Source organism: Clarias gariepinus, chromosome 11, assembly GCF_024256425.1.
Source record: "Clarias gariepinus isolate MV-2021 ecotype Netherlands chromosome 11, CGAR_prim_01v2, whole genome shotgun sequence".
Lineage (NCBI taxonomy): Eukaryota > Metazoa > Chordata > Actinopteri > Siluriformes > Clariidae > Clarias > Clarias gariepinus.
Genome location: NC_071110.1, coordinates 30399700 through 30420442, shown reverse-complemented (window position 1 = coordinate 30420442; position 20743 = coordinate 30399700). Strand labels below are relative to the sequence as shown.

At 36.2% G+C, this 20743-nt stretch overlaps 1 protein-coding gene across 1 annotated transcript; it reads right to left on the bottom strand.

Annotated features, from left to right (window-relative positions):
• Positions 1-14882: 14882 nt before the first annotated feature.
• lamtor1 (late endosomal/lysosomal adaptor, MAPK and MTOR activator 1) lies at positions 14883-19718 on the bottom strand. Its single transcript, XM_053506715.1, has 5 exons — positions 19488-19718; positions 17678-17820; positions 17507-17584; positions 17069-17192; positions 14883-16963 (listed from the first exon to the last, which is right to left on the bottom strand). The coding sequence occupies exons 1-5, from the start codon at positions 19527-19529 to the stop codon at positions 16871-16873; spliced, it is 480 nt and encodes a 159-aa protein (XP_053362690.1). The 5' UTR covers positions 19530-19718; the 3' UTR covers positions 14883-16870.
• Between the last annotated feature and the right edge of the window lie 1025 nt (positions 19719-20743).

Sequence of the window (20743 nt, the reverse complement as noted above, 5' to 3'; positions counted from 1 at the left end):
GGATAGGATCAAGAATAAGTTTATCAGAGGGACAACCCACGTTAGATGTTTTGGAGATAAAGTCAGAGAGCCCAGATTGAGGTGGTTTGGACATGTTCAGAGGAGAGATTGTGAATATATCTGTAGAAGGATGCTGAGGTTGGAACTGCCAGGCAGGAGGTCTAGAGGAAGACCAAAGAGGAGATTTATGGATGCAGTGAGAGAGGACATAAAGTTAGTTGGTGTGAGAGAAAAGGATGCAGAGGATAGGGTTGGATGGAGGCAGATGATTCGCTGTGGCGACCCCTGAAAGGGAACAGCCGAAAGACAAAGACGAAACCCTGTAATAAGGAAGTGAATTTTTTTTCCCATACTTTTCATTTTGTGTTCAATCACAATACAATGATCAGTAAATACAGTAAATAAACATATGCAGCTAATCAAGGTCATTTAGGCACAATAAGCAATACAACAATCACCGCCATCAAAACACAAGTTTTGCAATGGTAGTGAGCCACTTGATGTGGACATTATATTCCTCACAGAAATGCTGAATTCCTCCTGTTTTTCTGTAAGCATACAAGCTTTAGTGGTAGTTTTCTTTTTTTTTTCTTTATTTTTTTAATATTTTTTTTTTGTTACTGAAAACTCAAAATGGTTTCATGAAAGGGAGAAATCCTATGGATCCATATTTAAGCTTAGAGCAATGGATAAGGAAAACACAAGCTAATAATAAAATTATAGTAGCTGTCTTTTTTGATATTATAGAGGCATATAATATGATGTGGAGAGAAGCATTGCTAATGAAACTTTATAAATTAGTATTAAGAGAGGAATGTTCAGGTGGATTAAAAATATTTATTGAGAAGAACTATTTATCTAAGAAAAGAACAGGGCTACTCAAAGAATTTTGTAGGGGGAAATAAAAAAACATCAAGGCAGCATAGTGAGGCCGTTGTCATTTTCAATTATAATTAATTATGTGTTTATGAAAGGAGAGAATGGGATGTGATTTTTTTGCTTTTGCAGAAAATAGGGCAATCTAGATGAGAGGTGGAAATTTTAATTTTATAGTAAAAAAGGTACAGGAAGCGAATAACAAAAGTAGAAAAAATGTCAAATAAAAATGGGTTTTGCATTTTCAGTTGACAAAGCAAAGACAATGGTTTACATAAAAATATACTGGTAATAACTTTAATCTCATAGAATATAATCAAGAATTGGAAGAGTATAACAGTTTAAGTGTTTGGGGATATGGCTAGAATATTTATATTTAAAAAATTAACAAATTTAAGAAAGTGTAAAATGTAAGGGGTTTACAATGAGGCAATGAGGCCATAGAGTGGCTATAAGGGATATTTACACAGGGTAATAAGATATTAATAAGTATTGGATTATGGCTGTGTAATGTATTAAGGGTATTTAGGATAAAGTAATTTTCATTTAGGGCACCTTAATCCATAAAACATATAGGCTTATGTAGATAGTTACTACAACTCAACAAAATTGGGGTGGTATTCTTTATTCAAGAAGTAAAAAAAAAATTGAGAAACGGACCAGTAAGTAAGACACTTTAATGAGGACAGCCAGATATTCCATTTTTTCATTTTAAATATCTGGCAGACTAGTGTTGCCATATATTTAAAATGAAATAATCATTCAGACAACCCATACAGAGAATAATCATATATTAAAAATTTGATTGCATTTGATTGTGTCTCATATATCCAGCTCATTCTTGCATCCGGAGCCCTTCACTCAGGTATCACAGGCTCATGGCAGGTGGAGTTCGTTGGAGTCTCCGTGTCATGGCGACCTTTAATCTGTAACACCAACACAAGCAAAAACAAAGCTCTAAAACAGAAATACACTACCACTCAAAAGTTTGGGATCACTTGTAAATTTCTTTATTTTTGTTTAGTGGTTTATATTTTAAATTCTACACCAAAACTGGGGTTGTCAAAACTATGGAACATATGGAATTAGATAACTATGCAACAACAACACTAACAGTCAGTCTTTATTTTAAGACATGAAGGTCAGCTGTTCTGAAACAGTTCTTGCAAGAACAGTATTGTGTCAAGTGCTTTTGTAAAACCAATCAAGCTCCATGATGAAACTGTCTCTCATGAAGACCTTCCCAGGAAAACAAGTCCAAAACTGAGCTCTGCTGCAGAGGAGAAGTTCATTTAGAGTCACCAGCCTCAGAAATCACCAATTAACAACCAGCACCTCAGATTGGAACCGTTATGAAGCTTTACAGAGCAAAAGTAGCAGATAAACATCTCAATATCAACTGTCCAAAGAAAATGTTTGAACAATGTAGAAAGGAATAAAAATCAGGAACGACCATGAAGTTAGAAAGTGATCCCAAACTTTTGAGCAATGGTGTACATCAGCAAATGACAAAATGGTTCTAGAACACAACAGAACAATTTGAGAACATGCAAAAGTGTGTTTGTTTCACACTTTCATTCACACACTAAATGTAATTTGAAAACACCAATTACCCTAATCTGCAATTTGAAATACAGGTTAATGAAAATATACTATATAGTACCTTCTTGAAGCCTTTGCGATTGAGGATTTCTTTAAAAATTGGCAGGTCGTTCTCGTCCAGGAACTGTAAAATCAGTTGGCGGCACTCTGTGTTGAGTTGCAAATAAAAATGTACAAACACAAAGTGTTGACAAAAGTGACAGCTATTCTAGGTGACTAAAAGTGACATTTTTGTATTTTCTCACCTTCAGCATGGAGTGATGGATTTGTTTGACGGTTCATTACATCGGGACACAAGTACTTCTGGAATAACATGTCCAGGAGATCTTCCAGGTCAGGGATATTTTTGTTTTCTGAATGAGAAAGAAAGAAGGAGCAGCCACATTAGAAAAAATATTTCCACTGGATTCTCTCTGATTGTACCCTATCTATTCCGAACTCACTTTTATTGGGCTTAATCTCCTCAGCGCAGCTGAAGTCAATCAACGTAACCTTCAACGTTTTGGTGTTGATGAGAATATTTTCAAGCTTTTTCAAGTCATTGTGGGAAACTCCCCGATCAGAGCAGTGTTGACAAGCCACTCCAACTTGCTTAAAAATGTTTAAAGACAATGGATCCTTAGATTCACAGTATTGTTTGAGGTTCACGCAGGGGACAGGGTACTCCATCACCAATATATAAGAAGTTGGCAGATCTAACCAGTCCAGCATCTTTACCACATTATCACAGACAGGTGGCTTGGACAATATCATCATTACTCCTATCTCCACAGGAATTTCGGCTGCATGTCCTGGCTGAAATTACAAACACAATTACTTAGAGTTAGAATGTATCTGTTCTACTGTTATTTCCACTTTTTTGCTTCTCTTTGAAATCTTAAAACTAAAATAAATTCACTTACAATTGTGATGAAATCGATGTTTATTTGTTTGTCCGAAAATTTTATGGCAACCTGTTCACAAAGACAAAACAGAATTAGTCAGTTATTTTATAACAATTAACATAGATAGCAAGTATTTTTTTTCTGAGCAATAAAAATTGTCCTGCAAAATGACATTAATTAATAACAATAACAACACACTAAGTAAGTGATTAATTAATGTTATTTAAAGAACAATTTAATTAAGTATTTAATAAGTAATAGTGAAGCACAGACACAAATGTAAAAAAAAAAAAAAAAAAAGATATCTAAGCACTGTACAGTTCTTTTTAAAATTATTGAAAAAACAAGGCCTGGTTTTAAGAGAAAACATTCAGAGCTATTAAATATTTAAACAATCAGGTCACAACTGGGCACAAGAAACTCCAGAAACTGTCAGTCACATAATTAAACATTTTGGATGAGTTGAAAAACAAGTGGATTTGAGCAAAAGGTGTCATAGTCTGAGTTGTTAAACACATCTAGATATAAATGTCATAACTAAGCCTAAACCCGTATTAATTAGGCATCTCAGAATCACTCCTAGGAATCGCTCAAAGTTAATTAAGGACTAAAAAAATATTCCTAGCTCAGAGTAGCACACAAAAGTTGTGTGATAGCTTTATGCACACAGACAAAACTTATAGATGTGTGACTCGGCTGCATGATGTTATGCTAATCAGACTGCTCCAATCACAGGTGTTTAAAGCCCCTATAATAGAGCTGTGTAGGACTGTCATAATTTGATCAAAAATATTTCGAAAAGAAAGCAAAACTGCTGAGAGAATGAGAGAGTTTTTGCTTGCGGAGGAGGCAGTAATATGTAAAGAAATAATTCAAGTAAAATTGTGCCCCACTCTTACCTCTAAAGCTAAAAAGTGAGTGGAGGAAATTTATGAAAGCATCTATGCCACCTGACAGTTTGAAGCATAAACCCTCGAGGAACGTGAAACACGGGTATACGCCATGTTAAAGTAATGAAGTGCAGCTTTAATCAGAGAATCTCAAATAAACAATTGTGTACAAGAATATAATATAAATATATAAAAAGTATATATAAATATGATTATATTGATGTGTGTGACATGTATGATGCCCACAACTCAATAAATGCTGTTGGTTTTTTGTTGATTTCATGCACGCAGTGGGAAATGTATAAATCTGCAGATTCATGGTGCTGTCAGAGCAGAGTTTAATTTATTATTTCCGACACTGTCGGCTGTGTCACTGTTTTAAAGCTGCATCTTCGCTGTTACTAAAAAAAACAACAACTGTACAATATCAATCACCTGTGGATACAGCATACGACATGTTCATTAATGGACCAGTTATATACCCAACGCGATCAAAAAAAAAAAAAAGTATTCTGTTTTTGTCCAAACATGTCTTTTATTCTTTTATTTTTAGTCTTTTTTAGCAACCAACACCATTTCCTCACTAACACGATGGACACCTCTGGAGCTCTCTGACATTTTGATTGAGGTGGAAGAGATTTCCTATTTTAAGAATGTTGAGAAATAGCACTTACTCCTAAAAGTAGGACAAATACTGCATCACTCTGAGACTTTTTGGTCGCTTAGGACCAAGTGGGATCCATTTTCCACTCTGAGACACTTTACCTGATCTAGCTTATCGTGTTTCATCTTATATAGTAAATTTTTTTGTGAAAAGCACAAACAAAAAGATTGGCTTTGCTTTTTCAATACATTTAAAAGAAACTGTAATTAATAAGAATCCTGATGGTATCTCATAGAATGATAAAATGTGGGATTGATTAATACTACTGTATGTAATTAAATTGACTTATTACTGGTTGTCCATTGCTGTTGACTGCTGCATAGACAGTGCCATGGTCTCCTTGCCCCAGCTTTTTCTTAAGAGTGTACCTTTCTGCCTGTTATAAAAGCACATACACACACACACACACACACACACACACACACACATCTTGTCATCTGTCACAATAAAAGTGAGATATACGACGGATGTTTACATCATCAATATTACAATCTGATGAGAAAATAATTCACAATTTTCTACACAACCTTTTTTAAACAAATGTTAAACAAAAATGTTATACGAAGAAAAATAAAAGTAAGTAAAAAATAAATGAAATGTGTCATGAAAAAAAAACGAGAATGCAAATCTTTAACCCTCTGAGGTCGATGTGTAATCTGGCTGATAGTGCTGGTTCTGTCGTGGTCTGCTGTTTTTCTACAATTCATTTAGTCTACAAAAATGTTGACAAAATATTTTACAGTTTTATTTTAAGCACAACCTCAGCTACAGTATTATACAAACAGGATATTGGTCTGGTTCATAATAAATTTAACAAATGGCTCTAAAAACACACAATTATAAACAGTAATCATGACTGTCTGCAAAAACCCTGCGAAAATAAACATTATCTATTGGAGACAAACTGATCTGTTTAGTAAAACTGCTTCATTAAGGTCCTGAGTCTTTGTTGGTGTTTAAATGGTTTAGTAACTGCACTCAGATTGAGGATTAAATGGATAAAATCACATCGAGTTCCTTATTTTTCACTACATGAAGATATAAAGACACTCCCCCTTATTGAATATTAATAAGGTGGGAGGGGTTTGTCTTTAATATTCATTCCTGAGGTCAGGTAACAGCTCTGCCCAGCCCCATGCAAGTATCACAAAGAAGAAAAAACATTTTTAAAGCATTTATAACGAACAAAATAATGTAAAAAAAAAAATCAGTAATACTTACTGAAGAACAGAAATAATAAGGAGATGAACATCACAGTCCAGCAGATTCCACTGTTTCATTTTACAAAAACCTGGAAAACCAGGAAAAGGTTTTATCATGATTAACCTGTTAAACTGTCGAGCAGATTCGTGTTTTAAAATAATAAATCCCAAAATCAGGAAACGAGTCAAACTGTGCATCATTGAGTTTGGAAAGAAACAAAATAAATATGCGTGGAAACAAAACAGAAACCGCGAAAACGTCAGGTTTCCCTTCTTTATCGCCCCGCCCATAAATCTGCGCTAAGCTATGGTCACGTGATAGATAAGGTAAGGTAGGATCACGTGATAGAACACCCGCGTTCCCGGAAGTCAGGACATTTTAAACGGGCATAAAACAAGTTTGTGGAATTTATATTGTACATAGTTAAATAACGGGAGGTGTTCGCGAAGTCTGATTTAAACTCTATTTATTGCAGATAGAAAAATGAGCTTAATACCTTGTCGCGATATATTCGCTTACTGTATTATGGAGCGAACAGGTTGCGCCCTCTGCAGGACAGGTGGCTGCACATTTTAGAAAAGATTTTAAGCCAATGGGTCACATTACCTGAAAGGAATTAAAATTAAATATAGATTTTAACTTATTAATTATTTATAAATATGTAAAGTCAGAACACGTGATAAAAAGGTTGTGTCCTTTGCATATTTTGCATATTTTTTATGTTTTATAAAATATTTTAAGTCAAATGTTACATGATCTGGAAGGTATTAAAATAAAATCATAAAAGTCTGTTAAAATTATTTATACATATGCAAAGTCATAACACTTAATAAAAAAGGTGATGCCCTCCACAGGACAGTTGGCTACACATTTTAGAAACGATTTTGATCCAATAGGTCACATGACCTGAAAGATATTAAAATCAAAAGATAATAGATAATAAAAAAACTGTGTCCTCCTTAGAACAGGTGACTACACATTTAAAAAAAAAAAAAAAAAACATTAAACATTTTTAAGCAAAAAAAATGACCTGGAAGATATTGAAATAAAATAAATAATACAAATAATGAAATAAAATAATTAAAATTTAAATTAAAACTGCTTATAAATATACAGTTATAACACTTAATAAGAAGGTTGGACAGGACAAGACAGGTAACTACACATTTTAGAAAATATTCTGAGCCAACATGTCACATGGCCTGTAAGATGTAAAAAATTTTTTAAATTTAAATCTTTATTAAAAATATTTGTTAATATTCACATTTATAATACCTAATAAATGAGGTTGTGCCCTTTTCAGGACAGGTTACTAATCATTTCAGATACTGAAATAAAATATAAAAAATTTACTTTTTAATTATTGATAAATATGTAAAATCCCTCCTGAGGTGTCCAGAGCGCACTGCACTCAGTGAGAACTTACTCAATGGATTCCATTACACCTGACAGGTTTTAAACTCAGGAAAACATTAATGTAGAAAATAACATTTTATATACTGCCAGGCCAAAAGATAACGCTGCCATTAAGGCTTTAAATAACACAGTAGAAATTATTTAAACCAGGTTTTCTACTCTGGTCCTGGAGGGCTCCCTTTTCAGCACATTATAGTGTTTTCTCAGCTCACACACACACTGAATTGAAAAGGGTGTGGTAGAGCATGAAAGCCCCAATTCCCCAATTTCCATTTCTAAGTTTGTTAAATACAATTAGATGACTGCAGTTTGTTTCCTTTTTTAGTGGAAATGAAAAATGGCCAGATTTCTGTTTCCCTATTGTAAAACTGAAGACAGGAAAATGACCAATTTTCCATATTTTTTTTCCCCACAATGATTTTTACTAATTTCAAAATCCATTGGCCATCACATTTACCCTATTTCAGAGCGAGGGTGTATCAGGGTAAGAAGAAAAGTGCAAGAAGCAACGCTTAAATCATGCAGTCCAACAAAATATTAGTGTGCAGCTTATTTTAGCCTGACAGTGTATTCTAACTTTAAATACAACCTGCCAAAAATCACATTCTTTTTTAATGAATTTTATGAACTTTTATAGATACATGAAGAATGAGACACATGAAGGTATTCTCCATGTGAAACAGACACATGTGCCACTGTGGTTCTGGCCTTTGTGAGATCAGTCAGTTGGTTTATGGCACCACCCTGCTTTATTTGATCATTTATTTTATTTTTGTCTTCTGCCTTTCGACTTAAATACAAGAGAAAAAGGACTCAAGTTTTATTTAATGGTGAACATTACATTCTGTATATTTATTTTCCTTTTTGTGAAAGGATTAATAAATTTTTTAAACAATTCTTAAGAGAAATTACCTTTTAATTTTGTTTTCAGTTAATTTATGCAAAACCAGACTCTACCACATTACACCACAGCCGTGCCTGACAGTTAGTGATATGGGTTTTCATTACACTGTTCATGCTTACTAATCATTTCCACAGTAGTCTCATTATTTACAGTGCCATAAAAAAGGATCTGATTTTTTTAATTGTATTTATCACACTTAAGCGATTCAGATCATCACAAAAAGATAATCCATGTACCTGGTGGCACGGAGGCTTGATGGTTAGCACTGTCGTCTTGCATCTCCAGGTCCTGGGTTTGATTCCCACATCAGCTCTCTGTGCATGAGAGCCGATGTGGGAATTTATCAATTATGCCAAGTGCATGGAGTTTGCATGTTCTCCCCATGCTTGGTGGGTTTCCTCTGGGTACTCAGGTTTCCTTTTTTAAAAGATTAGGTCAATTGGAGTTTCCAAATTGCCTGTACGTGGTCCTCTGGAGAAGGAAATAGCAAACTACTCCAGTGTCCTTGCCAAGAATAACCCCATGGACAGCATCTAGGAAGGCCTGGTGTCCTATAGTCCATGAGGTCATGAAGAGTCATGACATGATCTAATGACTAAACAAACAAACAAAAAACAGGTAACCCAAAATGCAGTTTTTTAAAAGAATGATTTCATTTATTAATAGTAAAAAGCTGTCCAAACCTGGCTGTGCCATCCTTGGCAGCAACAATTACAATCAAGCATTTGTGATAACTGCCAATGAGTCTTTCACATCGCTGTGGAAGAATTTTGGTCCACTCTTCTTTGCAGAATTGTTTCAACAACATTTGGGGGGTTTTCGAGCATGAACAGCCTGTTTAAGTCTGAACTTTGACTAGGCCACTCCAAAACCTTTATTTTTTAAGCCATTCAGAGATGGACGTGCTGGTGTGTTTCGGATCAGTGTCCTGCTGCACAACCCAAACTGATGACCGGATATTCTCCTTCAGGATTTTCCGATAGCACGCAGAACTCATGTTTTTATCAATTATGCCAAGTCGCTGAAGGTCCATCACACTACCACCACGTTTGACTGTAGGTTTTCTGTGCTAAGTTGTTACGTTTATTTAAACTCTGTCACTAGGGGGAGCAGTTTATCTATCTGTTACACAAATACAACAACCACTTATAAAAACAGAAAAAAATGTTCTCAGCAAAAGGTATCACATACATCTAGTTAGACAGTTTATCCAGTTTTAAGGGAAGTTCTACGCCATGTGCCGAACTGTTGTTTTACAATGTAGAAAGAATTAAAAAACAGGAAAAGACATGGAATTAAAAGGGTAGTGTGCCAAACAATTGTCTGAGAGCTGAGTGATGGATATTTGGATCTGACTTCATGTTTGGGCAACCAGGACCCCAGACCACAACTGTCCCAGCCACGGAGGCACAGACACCCTTAGTTGATCGTGTACCTGTGAACTTTTTCTTGCCATGCACTGATGCACAACTTTCACAACCACAGCCTGTGCACGTGCAAACACACTCATACTTACTTTCCTTTAGACACATAGATGTTTCTCACCTCACACACACACACACACACACAGGACACAGCCCGCGCACACAAAAGCACATTAATACTTCCTCTGCTCTGGGCGCAAACCAAGAGTTACAAATAACAGGGATGTTGACGGGTAGATAATGATTATTTGCTTCTCTGTTTGGGTATTAAAGTGATGTGATGTTTTCTTTTATTTTCATTCTTTATAATCTTTATGGTTAGTGAGACATTATGTCGATTTTTGTTTTTAAAATATATAGATAAGGCCTGTGTGCTGAAAGTTGTATTGTTTTTTCATACAAGTGTGAATGATTCTATAAGGGATGTTCAAGTCAAAGCGGGACTTTTGACTATGCACAATAACAGTACACAGTTCTGAGAGTAAAAACCTCCTTTATTTCTCTATATAATCCCCTGCTACACTAAAGCACTTAACCCACTGTTTCACTAGTGTGAAATTTTTTCAGTAAGCCGGAGCGATGATCAGACTGCCAGCTTCATAAACTCCTGGTCAATGGACATGTCCCTCAGGGTTATGCCTTCATTCACCAGAAATTACATCACAAGTCCTGTTTTGACTTGAACGTCCTTGTAAAAGTGTTAATTCTTAGAGAATAGGCATACTATTTATATATATATTATATATACATATATATATATATTTATTATATATACTATTTTTTTTATCACATTAATTCCCATCTCTGTGTGCGTAAAGTTTGCATGTTCTCCCTGTGTTTGGTGGGTTTCCTCCCACAGTCCAAAGACATGTAGGTTAGGCATCTTAAATTGCTTGTAGAGTATGTGTGTATGCCCTGTGATGGATTGGCACTCTGTCCAGTGTGTATCCTAAGCCTCCTGGTATAGGCTTCAGGCTCCCCGCAACACTGAATACAGGATGAAGCGGTATAGACAGTGGGTGAGTAAATGATGTAGAATAAATGAAATAACTGGTTTAACTGCGACAGGCTGCAAAATGCCTAAAGATACAATTTTAAAATTGGCTGTTAATGTAACAACCTCAGCAGCAACCTCGTTTCCCCTCTTGTCTGTTCCATCCACTCAGCATTCAGCATCAGCAACATACTAATCACCGGCCTGATCATCTGTCATCATCTGCACCGGTTTCTCATTGGTTCATGCCTTAGGATGTTTTTTTAATGCTTGGATTATTTATAGATTATTGTGTGGCTGAACAAAAATAAACAAAAAACACTGAAATTGAAAATCGAGAGCTAAAAAAGTCCATCAGGAAGACTGGAGAATTATTCCTTAAGACTACACCCTCAGGAACACGTGATATTAGGGGGTTATACACATAGATTATACATATTTATATATGTAAGGTTCATCTTATTAGTGATATTCTCAGTGCAATTGTTATACAGGTGCAGTGTTTTATTTGCTACACCTGTTAATATCATTAATGTGGTAAAACTCGCTGATGGCCCAAATAATTGAATTCTGATGCTCCTTCTACTGTCTGACATCCATCCATGTTGCATAAACACATCGTGCATCAGTTGAATCGTACAGGTCGTGCTGTGATTGTGATTGTACTTTGCATATTTCCTTATCCTTCCCCAAACGATTTCCTGGCTAAACCACTTCCTGAACCAACAACCACAAAGTAAGCATGCCAGCTGTAGTCTGCACAACCAGAAAGTGCACATTCGGTTTTATCTAACCACAACAGCGTGAGTAGTTCTGATGCTTGTGGAAATCCTTTTTTGTGAGATGGTTTCAGGAAGAGCTTCTTTCTTGCAACACAACTAGTTCTTATGAAAGTTAACGGTTCGTCCTGAAACTAAAATATCTCAGTTCTGAACCTGGCATCTTTGGGAGCTTTTTATCATCTGTGCTCCTTTCTGTCTCTTTAAGTTTTCTTATGATTTTATGTGTGCAACCAATTTTTATATATATATATATATATATATATATATATATATATATATATATATATATATATAATTGCACACGTGTGTAATCACTGCTTTGAAAAGAAACATTATTATATTCCTAGAACTATTTAAAGGTGTGAACTGACAATTTTTTTTTTTTTTTTACTGCATCAGTGTAAATAAAATATTATGCATACTATTTATTTTATACACTCCTTTTTTCGCTTAATTTTTTATAAAAGCTGCCACTGATCCAGGGCCCGTGTTCACAAAGCTTCTTAAGCCTAAAAGTTGCTCCTAGTGACATAATTCTAAGAAAATTCTTAGAATTATAACATTTCATTCAGGATTAAATCTTAGTAAAGATCAAAAGGACTCACAAAACATCTTAACCCTCAAAACAGCTTCTACGATAAAAATTGTTTAGAGTAGAGATGAGGACTTTAAAGAGGCTTAAGAGTTTCTATAGCAGAGGACAAAATAGCGGAAAGAATAAATATTCTTTAAACACTGAACTTAAAGCTAGAAGTAAACACTCTTCTGTCTAATTTGGTTTTCTTGTTGTTTAACTTCCCTCCGTCTCTCTTAGATTGTTGATTACATACCATCCAAAAGTGCAACTTAATTAAACTGTCCTGCAGTCATGTAAACTGGTAAAAACTGAGCCATTTTGCTCCCAGCAATCTTAAATAGATTAAAAGTGATAAAATCAGTTTGGTAAATAAATGTAAGAACCTAAATATAGTAACTACTGTGTGGAAATTGGTTGCTTCAAAAGTAGACACATTTTCAACATTTGTCTGTTTAATTAACTTAAAGGTAATTATATTAAGATATACAATTTGAATTTCTGCTTCATCTCTAGGAACGGGGTCGACCACACCTCCTCACTAAGATAAAGGTTTTTATACTTTCTTTCCGTAGAGTTGTTTTGAGAAGTTTCCTAAATCACTTTTAGTCTAGGACTCCCAGCTAGGACTTTTTAAGCTAAGATAAGAGCTCTCTGAGAGAATTCCAAGAAGCTTTGTGAATACGGGCTCAGGAGTGCACATTATTTAGGAGTAATTTTTTTAAAACCGCATTTCATTTCATTTTTACCAAAAAATAAAAGAAAGAAAGAAAGAAAGAAAGAAAGAAATTATTGAAAATAAAACTATAAATAAATAACAAAAACATTGTAAAATGTAGCATATTCGTCATGATTCTTTAGGTTAAATTGATACAATTTATATGCTTTTAGAAGTAAACCAAACTTTAAAAAGAACGATTGTAAATTTGTTAGAAATTATGTCGGGCCAAGTTAGATAAACTTCCCATCTTTTTCTGACCAACCCCGCTGCCTGCTTTATGATTGATTACATGAATTTGGACCCGTCTGTAATTGATTAGATCTTCAGTGTGGAATGTGGGCCGATTCCAGAGTATGAAGGCGGGGTTACTTCACAGCACATTATTTCAGCACAAAACAGTTAACACTATTATGATTATTTATTAGTGAACATGTTTGCATAAAACCTTTAAATTATTTACACTTCCCATCGTTTTCCAGCAAATCCCGACTTCTGCATTCTGATTGGTTGTAAGGATTCCGTGTCATTTGTGATTGGTTAAATCTTCATCTGGTTTTAATACAACTTTGAATATTTATTAATTCTTAAGTTAAGCCACGTGTCAGTGTTAGTCTAAAAAACTTTCATTATTTAAATTGAGTTTTAATTGACATTAAAATATTTTTTTCTCTTTGACCGTTTTCCCGCTCTGTACTTTACTGCTGGGTTAAATATGAGATTTTTATCATTGTTTAGTATTCCTTAAATGATTCACTATTATTAATTTGGAAAGAAACTTGAAATTTGTGCACTGTGCACGTTGGCTTCGTGGTAGGCACTGTCACCTTGCATCTTCTCGCCTCAGGTGTGTGTGTGTGTTTACATGTTCTCCCTGTGCTTGGTGGGTTTCCTCTGGGTACTCCGGTTTTCTTCCACAGTCTAAAAACACGCAGATTAGGCTAATTAGTATTCCCAAAAAAATTGCCTGTAGTGTGTGAATTAAGTGTGTGAATGAGTGTATGTGTGTGTACCCTGCGATGGATTGGCACCCTGTCCAGAGTGTACTTTGCTTTATGCTTTAAGTCTCCTGGTTATAGGCTCCAGGCCCGCCGCGACACTAAAGCAGTATTTCTAAACCTTTCTTACTTTTTGTATTTTTTAATAGACTTTCGTTTAGAGTGCAGCGGATGTAGATCGTGTCATCAACTTGCTTTAAGTTTAATCCGATAAACCTCGTGCTGTAGAAGATAAAGATGACTTTTTTTCCATCCACTTCTTTATATCGTTGGCTTGTTCGTGCATTTTGGAGATGCAAACACACGCCACTGTCACATCTTATCAGTGTTCAACAGACTGATTGAGTTTCCAACACTTCAGCAGGACTGTATCTTGACATGTTTTTGGCTTTCCAGCGTTAACAGGTGCTGAGCGGAATCTCTAAGGATCCAGTTACAAAATCTTAAACTCACTCTGCATGGCAACAGCCTCCAGATATACAGTACTTCATACACGCCCACACACCCTGTGCAGAGTCAATACACTCACCTGTGGCTGCTACCATTCAGCACTGAGAACTAGGAACTGATAAGAGTGTGATAGAATCATTGATAAAATGATCATGGGAATGGGGGGAAAGATTTGGGCTTCATTGGAATAAGCTGGAAAGAGATAAACTTTTGAGAAGTGATTTAATTCAGCCTTTGTGTGACGTTCGTATTTTGTGTTCCAAGTCTGGTGGACCCGCTGCATTTTTTGGTTTTTAATTCAACACTATAAAATTTTATGTTAAGATTCTCAATAGAAGTGTACTTCATCCTGATTACAAGCAAAATATATGGTAAATAGTGGCCCGTCACCCTTGTTAGATCACACATATGAATTAAAGTGCTTCTCGTTTTTGTGGATGTCACGTCCTTTATGGACATTCCATAGGACACAACTTGCTCAGAAAGGACGACACAGTTGGAAATTCTTTATACAAGTCTTTAATGCTTCATTTCATTCAAGAACAAAACAAAAATAATAATATGCAGGTATTAACAGTGTTTAAATCAAACAATTTGGTTGGTTCTAGGCTAGGAAAAAAAATGAACACTGTGAGTCACGTGTAGGTAACGAACCAAAGAGGCATGAGCGAAAAAAAAAAAAGCAAAATAACAAAACACAATTGCTACAGCGAGTTCAGTCCCTTTAGTGACATTGTGACAGATTATACACACACACACACACACACACGTGTGAGCCCACATAAATACATTAAAAGGAAAAACAATAAATAATTACAAACAGTTTTTGATTATGGAAAGGAAGTCCATCAGTCTGTGATGTACTTTATGGGAATTAGGCACGTGATAATAATCGTAATAAAAGACCTAATTAGCAGTTATCCGTGATTACGGTGAGGAGAATGCAGTCTGGTCTGCCTTAGTACTCCTGTGTGCCTAAAGAATGGCAGGTTATAATCTAAGCCAGTTATTAGAATTTTAATACGCATTATTGGCACGTGCCCAATATCGACTGATCAGGCAGGGGTAAAAGTGCTTCCACTATTTTGGATAAAAACATCGGCTATGTCTGATGTCGTGTAAAGCACACTTCTCCTCGCAAACAGCACACACACACTGCATTGTATATTCTCTCTCTCACGCATTCACTCAGAAACACGCTCGCGTTTAAGGCATACACATGCCGAAAATCATATACATCATATAGTCTATTTCAGCCACGCCTCCTTCTCTCTCTGTAAACTCATCTCTGCTGTTCAACAGTTTTAAAGTAATTTAATTAAAAAAAAAAAAAAAACATTTATTAATCTATGAAAATGTATGAAATTGGCAAAACGCATGAAGAACAAAATGCATCAGATCATGTTCCAAAGAAAAGGCTCCACCTCTATTCCTTTGCTCTTTTAGAATATTCCAGAAAATAAAAAAATAAAACAAATAATAACAAATAAAAATATAATTACCAGCCAATATCCAATCAGCTTTCTCCTCTTTGTTTCAACTCATTAACCTTAGTAAATATGACCTCGCCTTCTCTGTGTCCTTACCTCCTTTCCATTTCTACTAAACGGCAAAGCAGTTAGGCATGCACACGTGTGACGAATCCTGTCCAGGGAGAAAGAAATGCTAATGACTTGCACGGAGATGACATCATGTCATGTGATTCTCTAACTCCAAACAAACAGAATGAAGTCTGGAAGAAATTTTTTTAAATGGCAACACACACGCACAAACACACCATGGGTGCTTTAGACCTGCTGGGTTTATTAAAAGTTATTAAAGAAGCGCAGCTGTGGAGTGCATCGAGTTCCTGTTATGCTTTTTTTGTTTTTACCAAACCAAAGTGATAAAAAAATTTAAAAAAAAAAAAAAAAAAAAAAAAAAACACGTAAGGGATATTTGGATTTCAGCTTTAAATCGAAGAATCTTGAAAGAAACCCGGTGCTAGATTAGGCTTATAGCATCAGCCTTTTATATACACAGTGTCACGGGGGGAGAACTGGACAAAATAACGCGACTATCCCCTTCTTTTAGTCGTCATGCAAAAAAAAAAAGAAAAAAAAGAAATTGGGGACTCGACTGATAAAACCCATACTCGACCCAGCCGATCAGAGGTGGAGCTAATCATCATCATCGCCGTGCTCGATCAGTGGGAAGTGTTAGCAAACAATCATGAAGGAAGGTGTTGCAATTCTTACTTCACTGAACCTTGACAGCCTGGATCGCTACGGTTTAACTTTATGATTAGATGTTGAAAAGGGGAGAGAGGGGGAAAAAAAAAAAAAAAAAAAAACTTTTAGCATTCTCAGGAGGAAACTGTGTATCTGATTGGATGAAGGACAAGCGAGAGGCGGGGCTTATTATCCCTGTGTTTGATTAGAAAGCTGAAAATTAGATAGCTGGGCATGGAGAGATGGGGAAGAGAGAGAGAATAAGAAAGAGAGAAAAAGGATCATGGAATAGCAAACTGCACCACCAGCTCTTCTTTGGCGTCCACCTTGATCTGCGAGATGGCACTGTAGGTGTACGCTGCAACCTTACACACCTGACAGACAGAGAGAGAGACACACACACAGATCAATACTTTACTCTGCATCTTTAACATATGTTTGCGTGTGTGCGCGCATATCTGTTGAGAATGTGTGTGTACCTGTTGGATGTCGGAGTTGGGCACCAGTTCGCTGGCGAGCACTTGGTGAGGTTGAGACGTGAGAGAGGGCAAAGGAGGCGGCTTCTTCTGACTTAGAGTACTGCTCAACACCGCCAGCTTCGTGCTGTCTCACACACACAGAGATAAATAACCATAAGCTAACACACTTGCCATGAGTTAACACTCATGCCCTGCCCCGACACTTTCGGGGACGGGGCTTGAGGATGGTTTAAAACCCCTTGTGTATAGAATAATGCATGCTTCCTTAAAACTCTAACAGGTTACTTTTTAACAGGGATTTGTTTCATCTTTGCTACAATTTATTTTTCATATTTGTCATAAACGTTTCACTCTCTGTCTCAAGCATAAATACAGATTTTATGTTTTATGACCAAATTTATTACACATCGGAGTGCTCTGCTTTTCACACACACACACCTGTATTGTCTAGCTTTGTCCATGTACTCATGTTGCTCCATCCCCTGTGAGTCAGCAGCTGATACATCGATAATGTTCCTGAGAGAAAGCCAAAAACAAATCAGCTTATGCTTCCTTTAACACAGATATCTTTACAGCCTTGTCTTCTGTGTGTTTGTGAGACACACTCACTGCGCGGTCTTGTTGATTATTGACAGCAGAGCTTGCTCATCTGTCCGGGTGGACGAGATGTTGGCCGGGTTCCTCTCCGTCCCGTTCGGCGGTTTGCTGTCCGGATTCGGGTGCGGGATCAGTGGCTTGCGCTCCTCTCCTTCCTGTTGCGCGGAGACGAAAAACGTAATCGTGGTCAAGCCAATAAAGTGTCACAAACTACTCGCTACGAAACGCAGTGCATTTGTTCTACCTGTGAAATACCACGGCTCGTTGTGAATTCTTACCCATAATGCACTCTGCTCTACTGTCTCTTCACTTACATTACCAATTTCAATAGGGATTTTAATTCATTTGTGATTCGAGAAGTAAAAAAATTTTTTTTTGTCATCACAAACACGAGTCACAACCAAATTGCCCCTTAAACAGGTGACACAGAAGCAGGTTTGTCCCCTAAAATCCATCAGGCATGCGACTCAGACTTGGCTCCATCCCAAGTTTCCTTGTTACAAGATTAACAACTTCTTAAGCTTTGCATATAAAGCCTTAAACACAGAGTAACACCCAAACCTGGTGCATATTAAAACAAAAAAAAAAGCTCACGGCTTCCTACAACATTACACTACTTTAGCAAACGTTACATGGTTCTGTTTTTGACATCCAGGTCTAACGTGAGTCACGTTCCTGTGACTCCGTCCCATAAGCCTAAACAGGAACGGACGTGTCCGACACGCCATCTTACTCACTGTTCCTTACACAGGTTGCTACCGTTAATGACAAGTTGTAATTACAAAATTGTGTAAATATGTATTTGTCTGAGTTGGTTTGATATTGTTGATATGTTGCAGCTGGCTGTAAACTAAATTGCACCTCTGGGGATAATAAAGTAACCCTTGAACATCAAACCCCACACCGGGAGAAGCGGTGTACTCTAAAAGTCTAAACCTTTTTCCGCTCGTGCACAGGAATCTGACTCGTACCCTCCGTCCCAAATTGTCCTGCACTGAGCCGTTACAACGGAAACAATTTAGAATGAATTACAAGATGTACAACAGCATCCATAATGATATAACCATTAAGATAAATATAAGCCATGTTGTAATGTACTATCCAGGCTGCATTTACTGACAATAAATCAACCTTCTAAGCAATTAAATGCAAAAATTTGACAGCTCTGCTTTTTAATTTAATCTTTTTATTATTATTGTTGTTGTGCAACTACAGCTGAGTTTGGATCCAGGACAAGCTGGGGATTTAGGGTGTCTATCTTTAGCCTAACTTTGACCTAGTGAGTTAAAAAAAAAGGAAATAAATAAGGGATTAGGGGTGTAAACTGCAAGCATCTGGGACGTTTTAACTGGTGGGGGCAGTGTTAAAAAAAGAAAGAAAGAAAAGAAAGGAAAAAAAAGTGCACTAGAATGAACCCTGAGTCAGTTGATTTGATAATGAAGGGAGTTCTTGGAGTGTGCGCATGCGCAGAAAGAAACTGCACTGTTTGCAAACACAACTACTACTTTTTTAGATTAACTGCTTAAATAAAATGGATAAATCAGGAGATATTACTCTTATAATACCCATGAGAACATTTTATCGTTTTCACAAAAAAACAAACATTAAATACTTCACAGGTGTGACTCTTTGCTTTTTGTAAAAACTGATTAGAAACTAGCACAAAAGCTAACCGAGCACCGTGTTCACAGAAACACAGCTGGAGTAACGTCAGCTTTGGTAACTAAACATATACTTACTTTAAAAAGCGATTATTTATGATAATCCTGTGTTTTTGGTGCCAAGACGCGGACAGAGAGAGACACACACACACACACTTTACCTGCTCGGCTGTTTCGCTCTCGCTGCTGTAACAGCACCCCATCGCAGCTCGAGCTCACTCACACTTCCGCTTTCTCCTTGGCCAAACTTATATACGCAGGATTTTCAACCCTCTAAAATATATTTGTTTAAAAAAAGAAAAATATTCCAAACTGATCTGTTCGTGCTCTCTAGTGTTTCTGCTCGCGTGAAGGATTGTCACATGACACCTTTCTGTGACACCAGGCAACAACGTGACGACTTCCGCCATTATAGCTACTTCCGGAAACAGGACTACTTCCGGTATTTAGCTAAACTGGTTCAAATTCTTTTGCTAAATATTTTTTTGTGCAAATAATGTTTTTTTTTTAACTTAAATAAAACATCTACACATTTTAATTATTTTATAATCCACCTTAAAACTTCCACTATAATGTTTACAAAATGTAATCAGTTTTATAAAAAAAAAATTCACAATACTGTTTAAAAACCTTTCTTCACTCATCATCATTCTATATACCACTTTATACTGTATACAAGGTGATGGAGGTCCTGTAGCATATATTGCAGGGCACACATGCACATGCCACACACTCACAAGCTACAGGTAATTTGGGACTAATCTGCATGTATTTGGACTGTGGGAGGAAACCGGAGAACCTGGAGGAAACCCACCAAGCACATAGCAAACTCCATACACACATAGACCCGAAACAGGAATCAAACCCCAAACCTGGAGGTGTAAAGCAGCAGCATTAACCATTAGGCCATCGTGCCATCTAACATGAATAATTCTTTAATAACAATATTTTTCTTTGCCTTAAATTTTAAATTTTCTTTTATGATTATTATTTCAGTTAAATTTTATTTATATAGGGCTTTTAACAATGGCCATTGTCACAAGGCAGCTTTACAGAATCAAAAAATATTAAAAATATTAAAATATATTTTTGTAAAAGTAAAAACTGGTCCATAAAACTTGTGTTTTACAATCCGCCACGCCACAAAGGATGCAGGCTGCTTGTCAGTACCACATGTTATGAAAACTACAGCTAAGGGCGGAGCTTTTTTTTTTTTTTTTACAAAGCCCCAAAGTTTAAGTGTAGGCTGAAAATCTATTTGTTTAACAAGCGCTTTTTTTTGCCTTAGGTAAAGGAGAAGATCTAGGGGACTCATGGACGTTGAGTATTATGGTACATTGGTATGTTTGGATTCTGTCTTCCCCACGTTCACTGATTTGATTATTAAGTTATACTTATTAGCTCTGAATTGTAAAAA